We start from the raw sequence: 17,645 nt of genomic DNA, 5'->3' as shown, positions 1-17,645 counted from the left end.
CACATATATACAACACTATACACACATATACAACACTATAACACACATATATACAACACTTACACACACAATATATACACATACACACACACATATATACAACACTACACACACATATATACAACTTACACACACATATACAACACTATACACACATATATACAACACTATACACACATATATACAACACTACACACACAACACTATATATACAACACTATACACACATATATACAACACTACACACAATATATACAACACTATACAACACATATATACAACATATACACACTATACACACATATACACACTACACACACATATACACACTACAACACACTATACACACATATATACAACACTACACACACATATATACCAACACATACACACATATATACACACACTACCACACAATATACAACACTATACACACATATATACAACACTACACACAACATATATACAACACTATACACACATATATACAACACTACACACACATATATACAACCACTATACACTACAACACTACACACACATATATACAAACACTACACAACATATATACACACTATACACACATATATACCACACTATACACACATATATACAACACTATACACACATATATACAACACTATACAACACATATATACAACACTACACACACCATATATACAACACTATATACACACATATATACAACACTACACACACATATATATACAACACTATACACACATATATACAACACTACACACACATATATACAAACTACACACATATATACACACTACATATATACAACACATACACACACATATATATCACACTATACACATATATACACACTATACACACATATATACAACACTATACACACATATATACAACACATATACACACATATATACAAACACTACACACACATATATACAACACTATACACACATATATACAACACTATATATACACACTATACACACATATACAACACTACTATACACACACATATATACAACACTACACACACATACATATACACACTATACACATATACAACACTATATACACACATATATACACACACACACACATATATACAACACAACACACATATATACACACTATACACACATATATACAACACTATACACACATATATACAACACTATACACACACATATATACAACACTATACACACATATATACACATATACACACATATACAACACTATACACACATATATACAACACTATACAACACATATACAACACTACAACACACATATATACAACACTATACACACAATATATACAACACTACATATATACACACTATACACACATATATACACACACACATACAACACACACACTATATAACAACACTATACACACACATATATATCACACTATACACACACACATATATACACACTACACACACATATATACAACACTACACACACATATATACAACACTACACACACATATATACAACACTATACACACATATATACAACACTATACACACATATATACACACACTATACACACATATATACACCACTATACACACATATATACAACACACACACACATATACCACACATATACACACATATACAACACTATACACACATATATACAACACTACACACACATAATATACAACACTATACACACATATATATACAACACTATACACACATATATACCACACTATACACACATATATACAACAACTAATACACCACATATATACAACACTATACACACATATATACAACACTATACACACATATATACAACACTATACACACATATATACAACACTACCCCAGTATTCAACACAGAACACTGTCAGGTCTATAGGGAGTGTACCCTGTGCCAGTGCAAGGTGAGCCACACTACACTCGTGTGCACACATATATACCACAGAGTGTTCCAGAACTTGGGTCCCCCCTGGTTTTTTAAGTCTTGTTTTAGGCCCCACGAGCTGGAACTGGCCCTCGGACCTCAAAGCACGTGCTGGGATGTAAATTTGGAGGAGGGCTGAGACGTATTGTGGGGCCAATCCATTGAAAGCTTAGCCAGTATACACACATATATACCACACTACACCAGTATACACACATATATACCCCACTACACCAGTATACACACATATATACCACACTACACCAGTATACACACATATATACACCACATACACACATATATACCACACTACACCAGTATACACACATATATACCCCACTACACCAGTATACACACATATATACCCCACTACACCAATATACACACATATACACACATATATACCACCACTACACCAGTATACACACATATATACCACACTACACCAGTATACACACATATATACCCCACTACACCAGTATACACACAATATATATAACCCCACTACATATACACAATATACAACATATATACACCCCACTTACACCAGTATACACACATATATACCCCACTACACAGTATACACACCCATATACCATACACCCACAAATATATTACCCCACACACCATATATACACACCAGTATACCACCACACATATACCACACAACACTGTCTGGTTTATAGGGAGTGAGTGCACCCTGTGCCGGTGCAAGGTGACAGGTCCTGTCCTAATATAACACTACAACACTATGAGGTCTATAACAGGGACTGAGTGCAGGTCCCTACATCAGTATATTAATCTAATTGTATATATAAGCATAAACAAACGTTGCATTGCTCTTTCCACATACACCGAGAAGAGGACACCCAAACTGAAAGTACAAATACTGTGAATGCTTTGATCTGTGCTGCTGTAGACCAGTTTCCATAAGATTTAAGGTTTTGTGACCTCTCCTCTGGGTCAACAGCTCAGAAGAGGCACTTTTTCCTGCCACTGTGTATTTTCTGAATATGACAAAGAAGTGGTTTAAAAGCTGTTTAAAATAATATAATAACTCAGATGATGTACATGGAAGATTTGGGATCCACTGTACTTTGGGAAACCATCGTTTATTTTCGCCCTAACAGAAAGTTTTTGAGATGTTAACAGCACATTTCACACCTTTCAGAGGTTTATTTCAGTGTGATTCACAAGTTTAAGCCCATGTGCTGATGTGAGACACACAACTGTCTCATAATGACACATACTGACTCTGTTTAGACACAGCAGTGCTTTGCATTAGCGTTATTGTAGCACATTATGACCTTATATAAACAATGGTATTATTCATGTGTGACTCATAATGACGCCGGGGCTTTAGTAGACTGCTCATGAAGACATCTGGAAGAGTCTCATCTGCCCTCAGTATTAACATAACAGCACTTGATCATCTGGACCTTCTATTCTGCACCAAACCACCAATCCACCAATCCACCAAACCACCAATCCACCAAACCACCAATCCACCAAACCACCAATCCACCAAACCACCACTCCACCAATCCACCAATCCACCACTCCACCAATCCACCACTCCACCATTCCATCACTCTTCTCTTTACAATTGATAAATGTGGTGCAGAATTTTACAGAAACAAACTGGAACATGTCCCTCCCACTTCTGTTTGGTACTTTGGATGGAACTGAACTACTGTGATGTGGTATCTTCAAATGTATTACAGTAATACACAGTACAATACAGTAATATATAGTACAACACAGTATATACAGTACACTATAGTAAAACAGAGGGAACTACATAAAACATGATCCTTCCATTACAGTGCAGACTACTTTATTAAGCACTTTTATTGTTTAAGCTGTTATTTAGCACTGTTACACCTGAATTCTTTCTGTTTTGATCGCAATGAATCACACTAAGATCTTGTCAAGACTTTTAAAAGAAAAAAAAAAAACATCTCTTATATAAATATTCATATATAAATATACCATGACTTTTTAAGTACAATTTAGTTTTAAAATTCAAATAAATTGAAAAAATCTAAACTATATTTGGTTCTTTGGTTTAAAGACTTGAAATGACTTGAAGCTCAAAGCAGATGACTTGGACTTGACTTGGACTTGTGGACCTGTGACTTGAGACTCGACTTGGACTTGAGGTTAAAGACTTGAGACTTACTTGAGACTTGTAAAACAACAACTTGGTCCCACCTCTGCTCTGTACCATATACTCACTTCCTCTGTGTAGGTCAGATTCTTAAATGCTGTTTTTATCACAGTCGTATCATTTACTTAAGTGCAGGTATTTCTTATAAAGCCGCGGCTTCTTGTGCCAATAAAAATTTCGTTAAAACCGAGTGAGTCATTAATCTTGTATTATTGTCTGTGGGAATTGCGAGTACGTTCCTTTGCCAAATTTGGAACATTTTACGCTTCATTTGAGCATCGTTTATTTCTTTAATTTTGAGTTTATTGGTGATTAGAAATCCCCAACCCGATTTATTATACCCTAGTTAACACCAACCTTGTCATTAGCTCTGTTATTGAATCAAAATGAGACTTGGGGCTGGCAAATGATTCAATAAAGACAGAGTAATACAGCCCCTATGCCCTGTTAGCTATGCCACAATTACACACTCCAAAAAAGAACTGTAAACCCTAAATAAATCTATCACGTTAAAGGAGACAGATTATTGTGCAAAGTCAACTTTTCAGGGTTTGTGTTATGTTTTTCCTCCTCTCAAAGTTGTATTTAGTGTGATTCTTGCTGGTTTGAGTAATATCTCCTTTATCCAAGACATCGTTGTTCCAAAAATCTCCTCAACTCCCATACACGCGCACAGATCTGTATTTCGTTCTCGAATTTCATTTTCTTGATCAGTGATACGCGTAGGATTCAGGAGCGTTATGTAGTCATTTTGGTACAGAATTAAACAAATGGTAACACTTTATAACATCTACACCTTATTTAGCCTTAATAAAGCATGAACAAAGACTTAATTAATAATGATTCACACTTAGTAACTTCTTAATTACTACATGAATTAGCACTTAACTTGCACTTAATTCACCTGTGCTGTAAATAGTTACTCATAAGTATTTCTTACTTAATTACTCATGAACTAACCATTTGCGTGTGAATTTGTAAATGTATATTTAAGTACAAATTTGAGCATTAATGATTAGTAAACCATGAGAGAATGATTTACCAGTAATGCATTATTGTTTCTCTGGAATTTGACCAACCTTAACAAATGCTTAATAAAGCATAATTAGTCTTCACTTTAGAAAAGCTCTCAGAAAGATTTAACTAACAGATAACAGCTTTATTAGTAAATCATTCTCTCATAGGTTACTAATGATGAATAAATGCTCAAATGTGTACTTAAATATACATTTGTAAACATGCAAATGGTTAGTTCATGAGTAATTAAGAAGTATTGAGTAACTATTTACAGCACAGGCGAATTAAGTGGAAGTGCTAATTCATGTAGTAATTAAGTAGTTACTAAGCGTGAATCATTATTAATTAAGTCTTTGTTCATGCTTTATTAAGGCTAAATAAGGTGTAGTTATTATAAAGTGTTACCAAACAAATAAATAAAACCTCCTCATTAGGTTCACAAAAAAAACATGAAAAAAACACAAATTAAAAACTAAACAGGTATAAGCAACTCAACACAGAGCTCAAACCAGATTCAAATAAAAACACAAGAAATAAACAATTGCAATAATGATGATTATTATGACTATTATCAGTGACTATTATTATCAGTGAGCAAATACTGTGTTCCATTTATTATTTTGCTCCAATAATTTGTTGAATTTTTCCATGGAAATTTGTTTTTTCTAGATTGTAGTGATTGTGAATTCCGTTTTTAAAGGATTCGAAATATAATTTTGATATGTTAAGTTGGCGGCAGTAGCTCAGTTGGTCGAGCGTTTGTCCACTGATCCAAACGTTGGTGGTTCAAATCCAGCTCTCGAGATAAACATCATTGGTCGAGAGGTCAAATCCACTGACTCACAGGTTGGTTTTGCAATTCTAGCTCTCACAGATGAATGCTGTGTCCTCAGGCAAGACACTTAACCCAGCTCGCCTCCAGTGTCTCTGTACATTGGTGTATGTGAGTGTGTGTGTGTGAATGGGTCAAATAGTTGTAAAGCACTTTGAGAGCCTCGAAGGTTGAAAAGCGCTGTATAAAAATGTAACTGTTGTAGAAGTTTTCAGCTTGTCCAAGAAAGGGTGGAAACTGGAGTCTTACACAGGAGAAGTTTATTCACCATCAATAATACGAGCCTGGGGGAACATGAAAAAATCAAATCAAAACATAGTGTGATTTCAAAAGTGAACACAGTATGATCTTTGAGTGTTCAAGCCCCTTTGCTTCCGGAGGAGAAGGTTTATAAGGTTCACAAATATGGTCACCCTACTGTCTCCTAACGCCTCACTGGGTTCTGCTATAGGCGAGTTTCATTGTTGACAAAAGCGTGCGTTGCATGCTGGGAATTATTTTGGTCAGTGGCAATAAACACTAATTCAACATGTCGGACGGAAGACGAAGACGATTTGACCAGAAATTGGTCATAAGCATCGATGGAGCCAAATCACCCTTTTCAACCCCGACAAAACCTGGACCAAGCCAAATTTCTGGTCAGAATCACCAACTACCTGGACAAATATTCACTTGGGTGATATCCACAATGACTTGGTGGAAACTCCTGGGCCATTCACAGCAGAAAAGATGAAAACCTCCAAGAGTCTCGATGTGTTGTTGAACTTGTTGGAGTCCACGGTTTGTCAGGATCTTCTACGTTTGCTCTGCGGATGTTTGAAAGCCGTTGAATTCACCGTTAGTGGTTCTTTTCACTCAGAATGTGACATTTGAAAGACATTTTCCTTCTTCCGTGCTTCTATTTGTGCATCCGATAATGCAGCAGGAATTTACCATTATCGGGGATAAATACACGAGGTTACGCACTGTGTTTGACCGATATCGTGTTTCTTGCCTCCCACCAAAATATTTCCCAGCATGCAACGCGAGCTTTTAATAACAATGACGTCAGGTGAAACTCACCTATTCTCCAACTCGAAAATCTGACTTGTTTCTCTTATTAAGTTGTAGATGGAACTTTGAAAAAATTAAGTTATTCAAAGACATTACGGAAATATCAGTGCCACAGTTTTTAACCAGAAATCAGCAAATTTGTTTTCTGTTTTGTTTTTTTCATTTTAGACCAGTATTGTACTTTAAAATGAAATCTAAATGAAGTAAAAAGTATGTCTTCTTTCCAACCGACTTTTTGCGCTCTTCCTCTGTTATGATTGTAACACTTCCAGATTGTGTGTTGGTGTGTGTCAGTCCCGGTCACTGCACAACTGCACACGGACGCCTCACGCAATCCTTACACCAGCGCCGTCTGCCTCTCCAAAACTCACCGAACGGGACGCGGCAAATCAAGTGTAAAGAGTGGAGTTTCTTGTTTTTGTGACATGGCAACCCCAGAGAGAGTGTAAAAGGAAGGCTTCTCTTCATTGGACTGACTGCCCCTCCCTCCCTCCGTCCGTCTCTCTCTCTTTCTCTCCTCCTCTTCTATCTTCGCCTCCTCAAACTCTGCTTCCTGCTCCTTCTGTTTCTGTCTCTCTCCCTTCTGCTTCCTCAACCTCTGTCTTTCCCTCTCTGTACTCTCCTTTTCTCTCCTCCTTACCCCATTCTGTCTTTCATTCCCTCCCTTTTTTACCCCAATAACTCTTTTACTCCCTCTCTTCCTTACCCCAGTCTCTCTCCTTCCTCTTTTCCTTACCCCTGTCTCTTTCAGTCCTTCTCTTCTTTACACGTCTTTCTCACTTCTTCTCTTCCTAACTCATTTTCTCTCTTCTTTACCTTGTCTCTCTGTCACTCGCTCTCTTCCTTACCCCAGTCTCTCTCCTTCCTCTCCCTTCCCTCCATGCCTCCTACTCCCTCTCTTTCCTCAGTCTCTCTCTCTCTCTCTCCTACTGGAGTCTCTCTCTCTCTCACACACACACACAGCCTCTCTTCCTACTTCAGTCTCTCTCTCTCTCTCTCTCTCTCACTCTCTTCCCTACTTCAGTCTCTCTCTCTCTCTCACTCTCTTCCCTACTTCAGTCCTCTCTCTCTCTCTCTCTCTTCCCTACTCCAGTCTCTCTCTCTCTCTCTCTCTTCCCTACTTCAGTCTCTCTCTCTCTCTCTCACTCTCTTCCCTACTCCAGTCTCTCTCTCTCTCTTTCTCTCTCACTCTCTTCCCTACTCCAGTCTCTCTCTCTCTCTCTCTCACTCTCTTCCCTACTCCAGTCTCTCTCTCTCTCTCACACACACACACACACACACTGCCTCTCTTCCTTACCAGTCCCTCTTACTTCCTCTCTTCTTACCCCAGTCTCACTCTCTCTCTTCTTTACCCTATCTCTTTCTCAATCCTTCTCTTTCTTACCCCTGTGTCTCTCTCACTCCCTCTTTTAATTACCCCCGTCTCACTCTCACTCACTCTCTTTCTCCTCCAGTCTCTCTCTCTCTCTCTCTCTCTCTCTCTTCTTTACCCAGTCTCTCTGTCACTCCCTCTCTTTTTTACCCCAGTCTTTCTCTTACTTCTAATTTTCCTTTTCCCTGTCTCTCTCTCTCCCTCTCTCCCTTACTCCAATGTCCCTTTCACTCCCTCTCTCCTTTACGTGGTCTCTCTCTCACTCTTTACCCAAGACTCTCTCTCTCACTCCCTCTCTCACTCCCTCTCTTCCCTACCCCAGTCTCTCTCTCTTTCTTCCTACCCCAGTCTCTCTCTCACTCCCTCTCTTTCTTACCCAAGTCTCTCTCTCCTCTCCCTTCCCTCCATGTCCCCGTCTCATACGCACTCCCTCTCTCCCTCTCTCTCTCCCTCTCTCCGTCTCATTTCTCTCGACTTGACTAACAGTCATGTCCAAATCGGTCTGATATTCTAAAAGACGGTGATAAATATTCAGAACTCTTTTATTCTAATCTGGAGGATCGTGTCGAGTCTTTTCAGTATTCACAACAGTGCGCTGCGTCTCACTCGGGAGCTTCCACGTGGCTACATCTCTATCCCATCACATCACTGTTTAAAGGTGCAGTACTTTTCCGGTGGAAGGTCCGCCACCTGCTCGTCTCTTACCGCTTTCCCTGCAGTGGCATAGATTAGTCACAATCAAATTCAAAACACAAATGAATGGACGCAATTAGCAAATCGCACAAAGCTCCTCCTCAAGCAGTTAAAAGTTTTGTCTTATTCTACATAAAACGTCTAACCCTGTAGTTTAGATCTGTACAAACATGTGATTCTTTCTTCTATTACTTTATCAGCTCATATTTCAGTCTTTATGTCTTTTCATGTGAGGGTGTTTAAAATATAAACTTTGAACAGAATCCTATTATTAAAACCAAATAATAAGTCTAATCACAACAGTTTTATTTATATTATTTGACCTTTATTTAACCAGGAGGTCCTCTTGAGATTCAGAATCTGTTTTTCACGAGACCTGGCCAAGGAAACACAATCAATACAAAACAGTCAAATCACAAAGTGTCACTTTATAAAACAATTTGCGTCTCTCAAGAAAAACGTACACGTCTCAGTCACCAATTTTTTTTTACAATTTTCTTGAACTTATCAAGTGACACCAAAGATTCCGATTTAAGATCTTTCTGTGAATGATTCCAAGACCATGGTGCTGCAGAAAAAGGCAGATTTTTCCAGCTCAGTGAGGCACCGAGGGACCCTGAAGAGTAACTGGGAGGAGGATCGAAGCCAGTAACTACCTAAACTCAGATTAAGGAGATTACGATTAAGGTACCAAGGAGGGTTCCTCAGCATGATTTTGTAAATAAATATTAAAGGGACAGTTCAGAATTTTGGACATAGGGCTGCATTTCCTAGTGAGCCAGAGTGTTGGAGACGTGTGGAGACACTTTTTGAAATCTTCCATCCAGTCCTTGTATTTGCAGAGGTCACTGGTGCTAGACTAAGTGCATGTCAATGGTCATAGTTCTCCTGCCACTAAAAACAGTCTTACCCACCCCACAAAACACCCCAAACAAATCTATTATTACACCAGACTGTCCATGTAAATGTTTGTGTTGATAGAATCATGTTTGAAATAAAACTAACCTTGCATCACAAGAATCGCCACATTGAGGGACTATTTTCTCACGTATTAGTCCGCTGCTGCCGAGCTTTCTATCAGCAGTGTCGGGGAGTAACAGATTACATGTACCAGAGTTACGTAATCAGAGTACAAATTATGAGTAACTGTATTCAGTTCCAGTTACTGTTTCAGTGAGTGGTAATTGGATTACAGTTACTTTGTTGAAATAAATGGATTACACGGTGGTATTTTCCTGTTTGCACATTTGGGACCCTTTTTTTTTGCCGGACACTAAACCAGGACTAAAACCAGGTCTAAACCAGGACTAAAACCAGGTCTAAACCAGGACTAAAACCAGGTCTAAACCAGGTCTAAAAGCAGGTCTAAACCAGGTCTAAACCCAAGTCTAAACGAGGACTAAAAACAGGTCTAAACCAGGTCTAAAACCAGGTCTAAACCAGGACTAAAACCAGGTCTAAATCGGGTCTAAACCAGGTCTAAACCAGGTCTAAACCAGGATTTAACAGGACTAAATCATGCTGCGTGGACCTCCTCTTCTATCAATAATAATTTTAATTTGGTCGAGTAAAGTCTGGGCTTTTTATTTTCTTTTAGCAGACAAAACTTCTTTTGTTACTATATCCTCGTCTTTGTTTCTCTACAGCAAATCAAGTAATCCAAAGTATTCAGATTACGTTACTCACTTTAAGTAATTTAATGGATTACGTTACAAACTACATTTTGGTGTGTGTAATCTGTAATCTGTAGGGGAATACATTTTAAAAGTAAACTTCCCAACACTGCCTATCAGGAAGTACAACTCACTGCTGCTGCTCAGACATAAATCCTTCAAATGCAAGGTTAGTTTTATTTAACTTTAACTTTACTAAATTATTCTCTCAACACAGACATTCACATGGACAGTCTGGTGTAATAATAGATTTGTTTTGAGTGTTTTGTGGAGTGGGTAAGACTGTTTTTAGTGGCAGTGTAACTATGACCATTGACATGCACTAGTCTAGCACCAGCGACCTCTGCAAATACAAGGACTGGATGGAATGCAGTCGTCCCTCGCTATATCGCAGTTCACCTTTCATGGTCTCGCTGTTTTGCTGATTTTCTTTTTGTGCAATTTCGCATGCCTTTTTTTTTTTTTTTTTTTTTTTTTTTTTGCAGTGCATGAACATGTATTGCGTTCCTCCTGCTGCGCCCTGATTGGCTAAGGGACTCCTGTCTTCTTTACAGTACGGAATGCGTTCAGCTGTCAAATTTACATAAATGTTCGATCGCGAGCAGTGTGAACTTGCTAGTTTGCAAGTTTTTTCCCCGACAAAACCCACAATGTCAATGAAACGTTCTACACCGACAAAGGCTCCTGCGCTGGCACCCAAAAGGCAGAGGAAGATGCAAACCATCGCACAAAAAGTTGGACTTCTGGCCACGCTGTAGGAAGGTAGAAGTTACACGGCTGTAGCAGAGTCCTGCGCCGGGCCGGGTACGGGAAAAAAGTTGCTGAAACAAAGACTTAAGAGAGAGATATGTCCAAAATTCTGGACTGTCCCTTTAAAATCTTTGTCTAAATTATTCCAAAACCGTGGGGGTGTAGGAAAAGGCAGATTTTCTGAGCTCAGTGTAGCACTGAGGGACAGTGAAGAGGAACTGTGAGGAGGATCAAAGCCAATAACTACCTGAGCTCAGATTAAGGAGATTACTAAAGTACCCGGGAAGGTTTCCCAGTATGACTTTGTACATAAATATTAAACAGTCTTGCTTTCTGTGAATTGTTAGTGATGTCCAGCCAACTACTTCATCATTTCCAGCTAAAGCAATTGCAATACTTGTCAGGAAAATTGCAATTAGATATTTTTCCCGTACCACCCCTTCAAATCCTACACACAGAAAGTAGTAGAGAAAATAGTAGTAGTAGTAGTAGTAGTAGTAGTAGTAGTAGTAGTAAAGTAGTAGTAGTAGTAGTAGTAGTAGTAGTAGTAGTAGTAGTAGTAAGTAGTAGTAGTAGTAGTAGTAGTAGTAGTAGTAGTAGTAGTAAGTAGTAGTAGTAGTAAAAGTAGTAGTAGTAGTAGTAGTAGTAGTAGTAGTAGTAGTAGTAGTAGTAGTAGTAGTAGTAAAAGTAATAAAAGTAGTAGTAGTAGTAGTACTAGTAAGTATTTGATGATGTAGGTATGTAGTATGTAGTAGATAGGAAGTACGCACTAAGCTGGGGCTGCATGATTAGACTGTTTTTAAGAGACTATCTAATCTTAACTGATAACAGTATAGATTTAGCTGAAATGAAGTAAAATAAAACAACTTAAATAATTCTATGATTGAATTCAAATCTGAAATCAGTAGAGACAGTTGGATTGTGCAGGGTCCTGGCTCCTCCTCCTCCTCCTCTCATCAGCATTCTGTCCTCTTTTGTGGATCAGTTGGTGCCAAAGTGACATCGACAGAAGCTGTAAATGTCAAAGCCGTCGTCTATATTCTGCTGCTGCGCTCCAAACCTCAATAATATCATGAATAATACCACGACTCCTCCAGCGCCCCCCTCAGGTTAAAAGGCTCACTCTGCTTCTGTCTCCTCTCAGTGAACTGTCCGTTAGGCACCGTACTTGTAAAGGCACCAAATGGAACAAGCAGCAATGAAATGAATTTCTATCAACACTGCACTGCGGTGACGACATGACTCTGCATAAACCGCACCCGTTTCACATTCACAGCGTTCTGATTGGTTAACGTGGACCATTTTCGTTTTAGCTCGCTGCAAAAGTCAGTGGGTGTGACCAGAGGTGGGAACTTGCAAGTCGTGACTTGGACTCGAGTCAGACTTGAGTCACTATTTTTAGGACTTGAGACTTGACTTGATAAACTAGACAAAGACTTGAAACTCGACTTGATTTGGATTTGACGCCTCTGACGTTGGGAGACTCGATGCTTCTACTAAAAAAAATATATGTTTTTAGAAAATACTTTTCTTTTTACTGTTGATTAATGCGGCGCTGAATTTTACAGGAACAAACTGGAACATGTCCTTCCCACTTCTGTTTGGTACTTTAAATGGAACTGAAGTATTGTGATATGGTATCAAATGTACTACAATGATATACAATACAATACAGTGATATATAGTACAATACAATATATACAGTACAAAAAAGTAAAACCAAGGGAACTTTTAAATCTGAATTCTTTCTATTCTGACCATAATGATTCACACTATTATTTTGTCAAAACATTTAAAAAGGAAAAAAATGCATTTCTACAACTCTTATATAAATAGTCATATATAAAAATACTATGACTTTTTAAATACAATTTAGTTTAAAATTCATATAAATTGCAAAAATCTAAACTATATTTGGTATTTTGGTTTAAAGACTTGAAATAACTTGAAGCTCAAAAGCAGATGAGTTGGACTTGACTTGGACTTATGGGCCAGTGACTCGAGACTTGACTTGGACTTGTCTGTATTTGACTTGGGACTTGACTCGGACTTGAGGTCAGACACTTGCTAAACAATGACTTGGTCACAACTCTGGGTGTGATTGGCTACACTAACTCGTGCACTTTGTTGAAATGTGTTGATGCTTTGCAGTAATATCACACTAGGGGTGTTCTGCATGTATGTCTATAGTGGAATATTCACCAGTTACCATGGCGACAGTGGTGACAGCACTTTGAATTACTTTGTGTATGAACTGTGCTATACAAATAAACGTGCCTTGGGTTGTCATGGTGCATCATGAGCGAAAAACAGAGGGAACTACATAGACCATGATCCTTTGCTGTTGTCAGTGTAGAAAACATGAAGAAATAACTGTTATTAAGCACTTTTAAAATGTAATTCTTCACATTGTAACAGTACCAAAGGATTTTCAAGACTTTTCCAAAATTTTCAAAAGGAAAAAGTAGCATTTTCACAATTTTGTAAGCCCCCTCAAAATATCACAATAAATATCGAACCGGAGGATGCATATCGTGAAAATATATTGATATAAATAGATATTGTTACATCCTTTGTGCCTACAGTTAGCATCACACCCCTAATGAATGTTGACATCAGCTGCAAAGTATGATTTGTTTGTCCTGCGTCTGCCTCCTCAAACTTTTTATACCAAATGGAAACTTGTGAAATCACAAACATGAAAACATGATGGACGATAACTCCCACAGTCCTCTTACCTCTTAGGCCCCATCCACACTAATACACAGTGTTGGGGAGTAACAGATTACATGTACCAGAGTTACATAAACAGAGTACAAATTATGAGTAACTGTATTCAGTTACAGTTACTGTTTCAGTGAGTGGTAATTGGATTACAGTTACTTGGTTGAAATAAATGGATTACACAGAAGTATTTTCCTGTTTTCACATTTTGGGCTATTCCTTTTTTTTTTTTTTTTTTTTTCGGTAATTCCACTCATTGCCAGACACTAAACCAAGTCTAAAACCAGGTCTAAAACCAGGTCTAAACCAGGTCTAAACCAGGTCTAAACCTGGTCTGAAACCAGGTCAAAACCAGGTCTAAAACCAGGTCTAAACCAGGACTAAACCAGGTCTAAAACCAGGTCTAAACCAGGTCTAAACCTGGTCTAAGCCTGGACTAAAACCAGGTCTAAACTAGGCCTAAACTAGGACTAAACCAGGACTAAAACCAGGTCTAAACTATGTCTCAAACAGGATTTAACAGAACTAAACCATGCTGCGTGGACGTGTCTCCTCTTTTATCAATAATATTTTTAATACGGTTCAGTAAAGTCTGGGCTTTTTATTTTCTTTTAACAGACAAAAATTCTTATGTTACGATATCCTAGTCTTTGCTTCTCTACAGCAAACCAAGTAATCCAAAGTATTCAGATTACGTTACTCACTTTAAATAATTTATTGGATTCCATTACAAACTACATTTTGGGGTATGTAATCTGTAATCTGTAGGGGAATACATTTTAAAAGTCACCTTCCCAACACTGAAAATATTTGATGTATTTAATATAATATAATATTAATATTTGAGTTGTTTTCGTTGTGGATGCAGAGTTCGTTCACACTAATCTGACTGAAAATGGCTCCAGAGACGGAACGATCTGGTGCCTCCAGCTCCCACAAATTCTGTGTGGACGCCTGAAAACACTGATATGCTGATACAGTTCTGTGCGTCGCGAAGTAATTCACCGCCAAAATGCTATGAAGCTAGAATATATGTCCATTCATATAAACGTGTGTCTGTGTGTGCAACCTGCAGACGTATAATCTCTGAAAAGTTTCACATGAACCATCTCCAACACGACAGAAACACAGAACAGACTCACCGTCAGCAGAACACCCCTCTGTCACAGAAAGAACACTCATATTCCACTGAGTCACTGTGTCCTTTAGTCCGACAGAAGCTGAACCACATCAGCGCACAAGGAACGAGCTGTTTTTTGAGCGTTTAGTTTATGCAAATGAGCCATTTGGTTTTAAGTTTCATTTCTGGAAAACATAAACAAATATGCTCAAAGCTGTGTGGATAGAGAAGACTTGCAGAAACAGAGACGACGTGTCTGGATTGTTTCTGATACAGTGATACGGTGATACGTGGATTTGTTTCAGTGTAAACTAGTGATGGGTGAATGGAGCCTCGTGAAGCATCGACACCTCAGTCGCAATATCGTCTCAAATGATTCGACGAGTCTGAGGCCTCGGAGAAACACTGACCTCTAGTGGACAAATTTAACAATAAGACAATACTTGTGTGCAGAGCAAACGCCGTACCACACAACAACAAGAATAATGATGATTTAAAATAATATGTAAAGAGCAACATAAATAGCAGCTGTAAATAAGAAAATAGATGACCTTGTTCAAAGTGATCCCAAACCATGGACAGTGTTGAGAAGGTGACTTTTAAAATGTATTCCCCTACAGATTACAGATTACATACTCCAAAATGTAGTTTGTAACGGAATCCATTAAATTACTTAAGGTGAGTAATGTAATCTGAATACTTTGGATTACTTGATATTGTCATGTTTTTAAAACTACATAAAAATACCGGCCACATCCTGAAAATTCTTGTTTGTTCTCTTCAAATTGTCTGTTGTGTCTCCATGAACAGGTGTTAGTTTACTGTAAAGTGGCAAAGACTGAATCTGAACATATCTGTTTAAAGACAATAAAAATTCCAGTCTTTCCTTAACCTTATTAAAAAATATTATTGATAAAGAAATGCTTTTTATATGAGGTCACTGGTGCCTGAAATTATGTCCACCCTAATGTTAGGTATCATATTGTTTAGTCCTGGTTTAGTCCTGGTTTGGTCCTGGTTTAGTCCTGGTTTTGGTCCAGGTTTTAATCCTGGTTTTAGTCTTGGTTTAGTCCTGGTTTAGTCCTGGTTTAGTCCTGGTTTTGGTCCAGGTTTTAATCCTGGTTTAATCTTGGTTTAGTCCTGTTTTGGTCCTGGTTTTAGTCCTGATTTAATCCTGGTTTAGTCCTGGTTACGTCCTGGTTTTAGTCCTGGTTTTAGTTCTGGTTTAGCCCAAAATGTGAAAACAGGAAAATACCGTCCTGTAATCCATTTATTTCAACAAAGTAACTGTAATCCAATTACCACTCACTGAAACAGTAACTGAATACAGTTACTCATAATTTGTACTCTGATTACGTAACTCCAGTACATGTAATCTGTTACTCCCCAACACTGACCATGGATCGCTTTTTTCCACTTGTAGACGCCATCGAAAATGAAACTAATGCCAAAAGTCGCCAAAATCACCACTAACATCACACAATCCTCCTCACTACTCAACATTTTTAAGAAATATTGGTGCATCTTTTATACTGTAGCAGTTTAGCGCTCGTCAAACCACGGAAGTGCGCTGAACACTCTGAAGCACTCTGAACCAATCACAGAGCGGAACATTTGCTGAGCTGATGAAACGCTTCGATACACTGAAGCGATCGACACGCAGAGTGAAGCAGTCGGGGGAGGGACTGACACTTGGACACTTTGGTCATGTGAGCGGCTGCTGCGAGACGAGCTCCGAGGCAGAGCTTCGGAACGATTTGTTTCAGAAAGAACGAGACGTGCTCCAGAGCTCCGTCTCATTTGCCCATCATTATTGTAAATGTCGTCTTAGTAACTGTGTCTGTCTCTTGTCTTTCAGAACGGACACATCTGCTGCTCAGTGGACCCCATGTGCCTTTAGTGCTGAAGACTGAAGGCTCCTGTACAGTTTGTTCATGTAAAAATCTCACCAAACCTCACCTGTCCTGTCCTCTCACCGCCCGCCGCAGACAGGGGCGCAGGGCTGTACACCTGTCCTGTCCTCTCACCGCCCGCCGCAGACAGGGGCACGGGACTGTACACTGCAACAAAGGAAATCTGTGTTACTTACAATGACTTGAATTAAGAGTATGAATTTTAATTTGAGCATTTGTGACTAAAGATTGGTTATATTTACTTTCAGATACAAAATGTGATTGAAAATTGTACGTGCACTTCGTAATTTTCCTGGTGGGGGGGGTGTGCTACCTGCTTATCTCCACTGCAAGGTCATTGCTTTTCTTGGAATGTTCCACAGTATTGCTTTAACACTATACTCTATCTTGGCATTTATTC

General features: G+C 38.5%; 1 protein-coding gene across 1 annotated transcript in view; it reads left to right on the top strand.

The window, feature by feature from the left end:
* The window catches only part of nell2a (neural EGFL like 2a), a 306,967-nt gene extending 289,705 nt beyond the window's left edge, over positions 1 to 17,262 (top strand). The window contains exon 21 of the mRNA XM_055155733.1: positions 17,191 to 17,262. Coding sequence (XP_055011708.1) covers positions 17,191 to 17,232 — 42 coding nt within the window. The 3' untranslated portion in view covers positions 17,233 to 17,262. The remainder of the gene's footprint in view (positions 1 to 17,190) is intronic.
* The last annotated feature ends 383 nt before the right edge of the window (positions 17,263 to 17,645 follow it).

Source organism: Boleophthalmus pectinirostris, unplaced genomic scaffold, assembly GCF_026225935.1.
Source record: "Boleophthalmus pectinirostris isolate CB_2022bp ecotype Guang Dong unplaced genomic scaffold, ASM2622593v1 HiC_scaffold_2, whole genome shotgun sequence".
NCBI classification, from domain to species: Eukaryota; Metazoa; Chordata; class Actinopteri; order Gobiiformes; family Gobiidae; genus Boleophthalmus; species Boleophthalmus pectinirostris.
The sequence above is the reverse complement of the archived record's forward strand: the minus strand, read 5'-3'. Positions and strand labels throughout refer to the sequence as shown.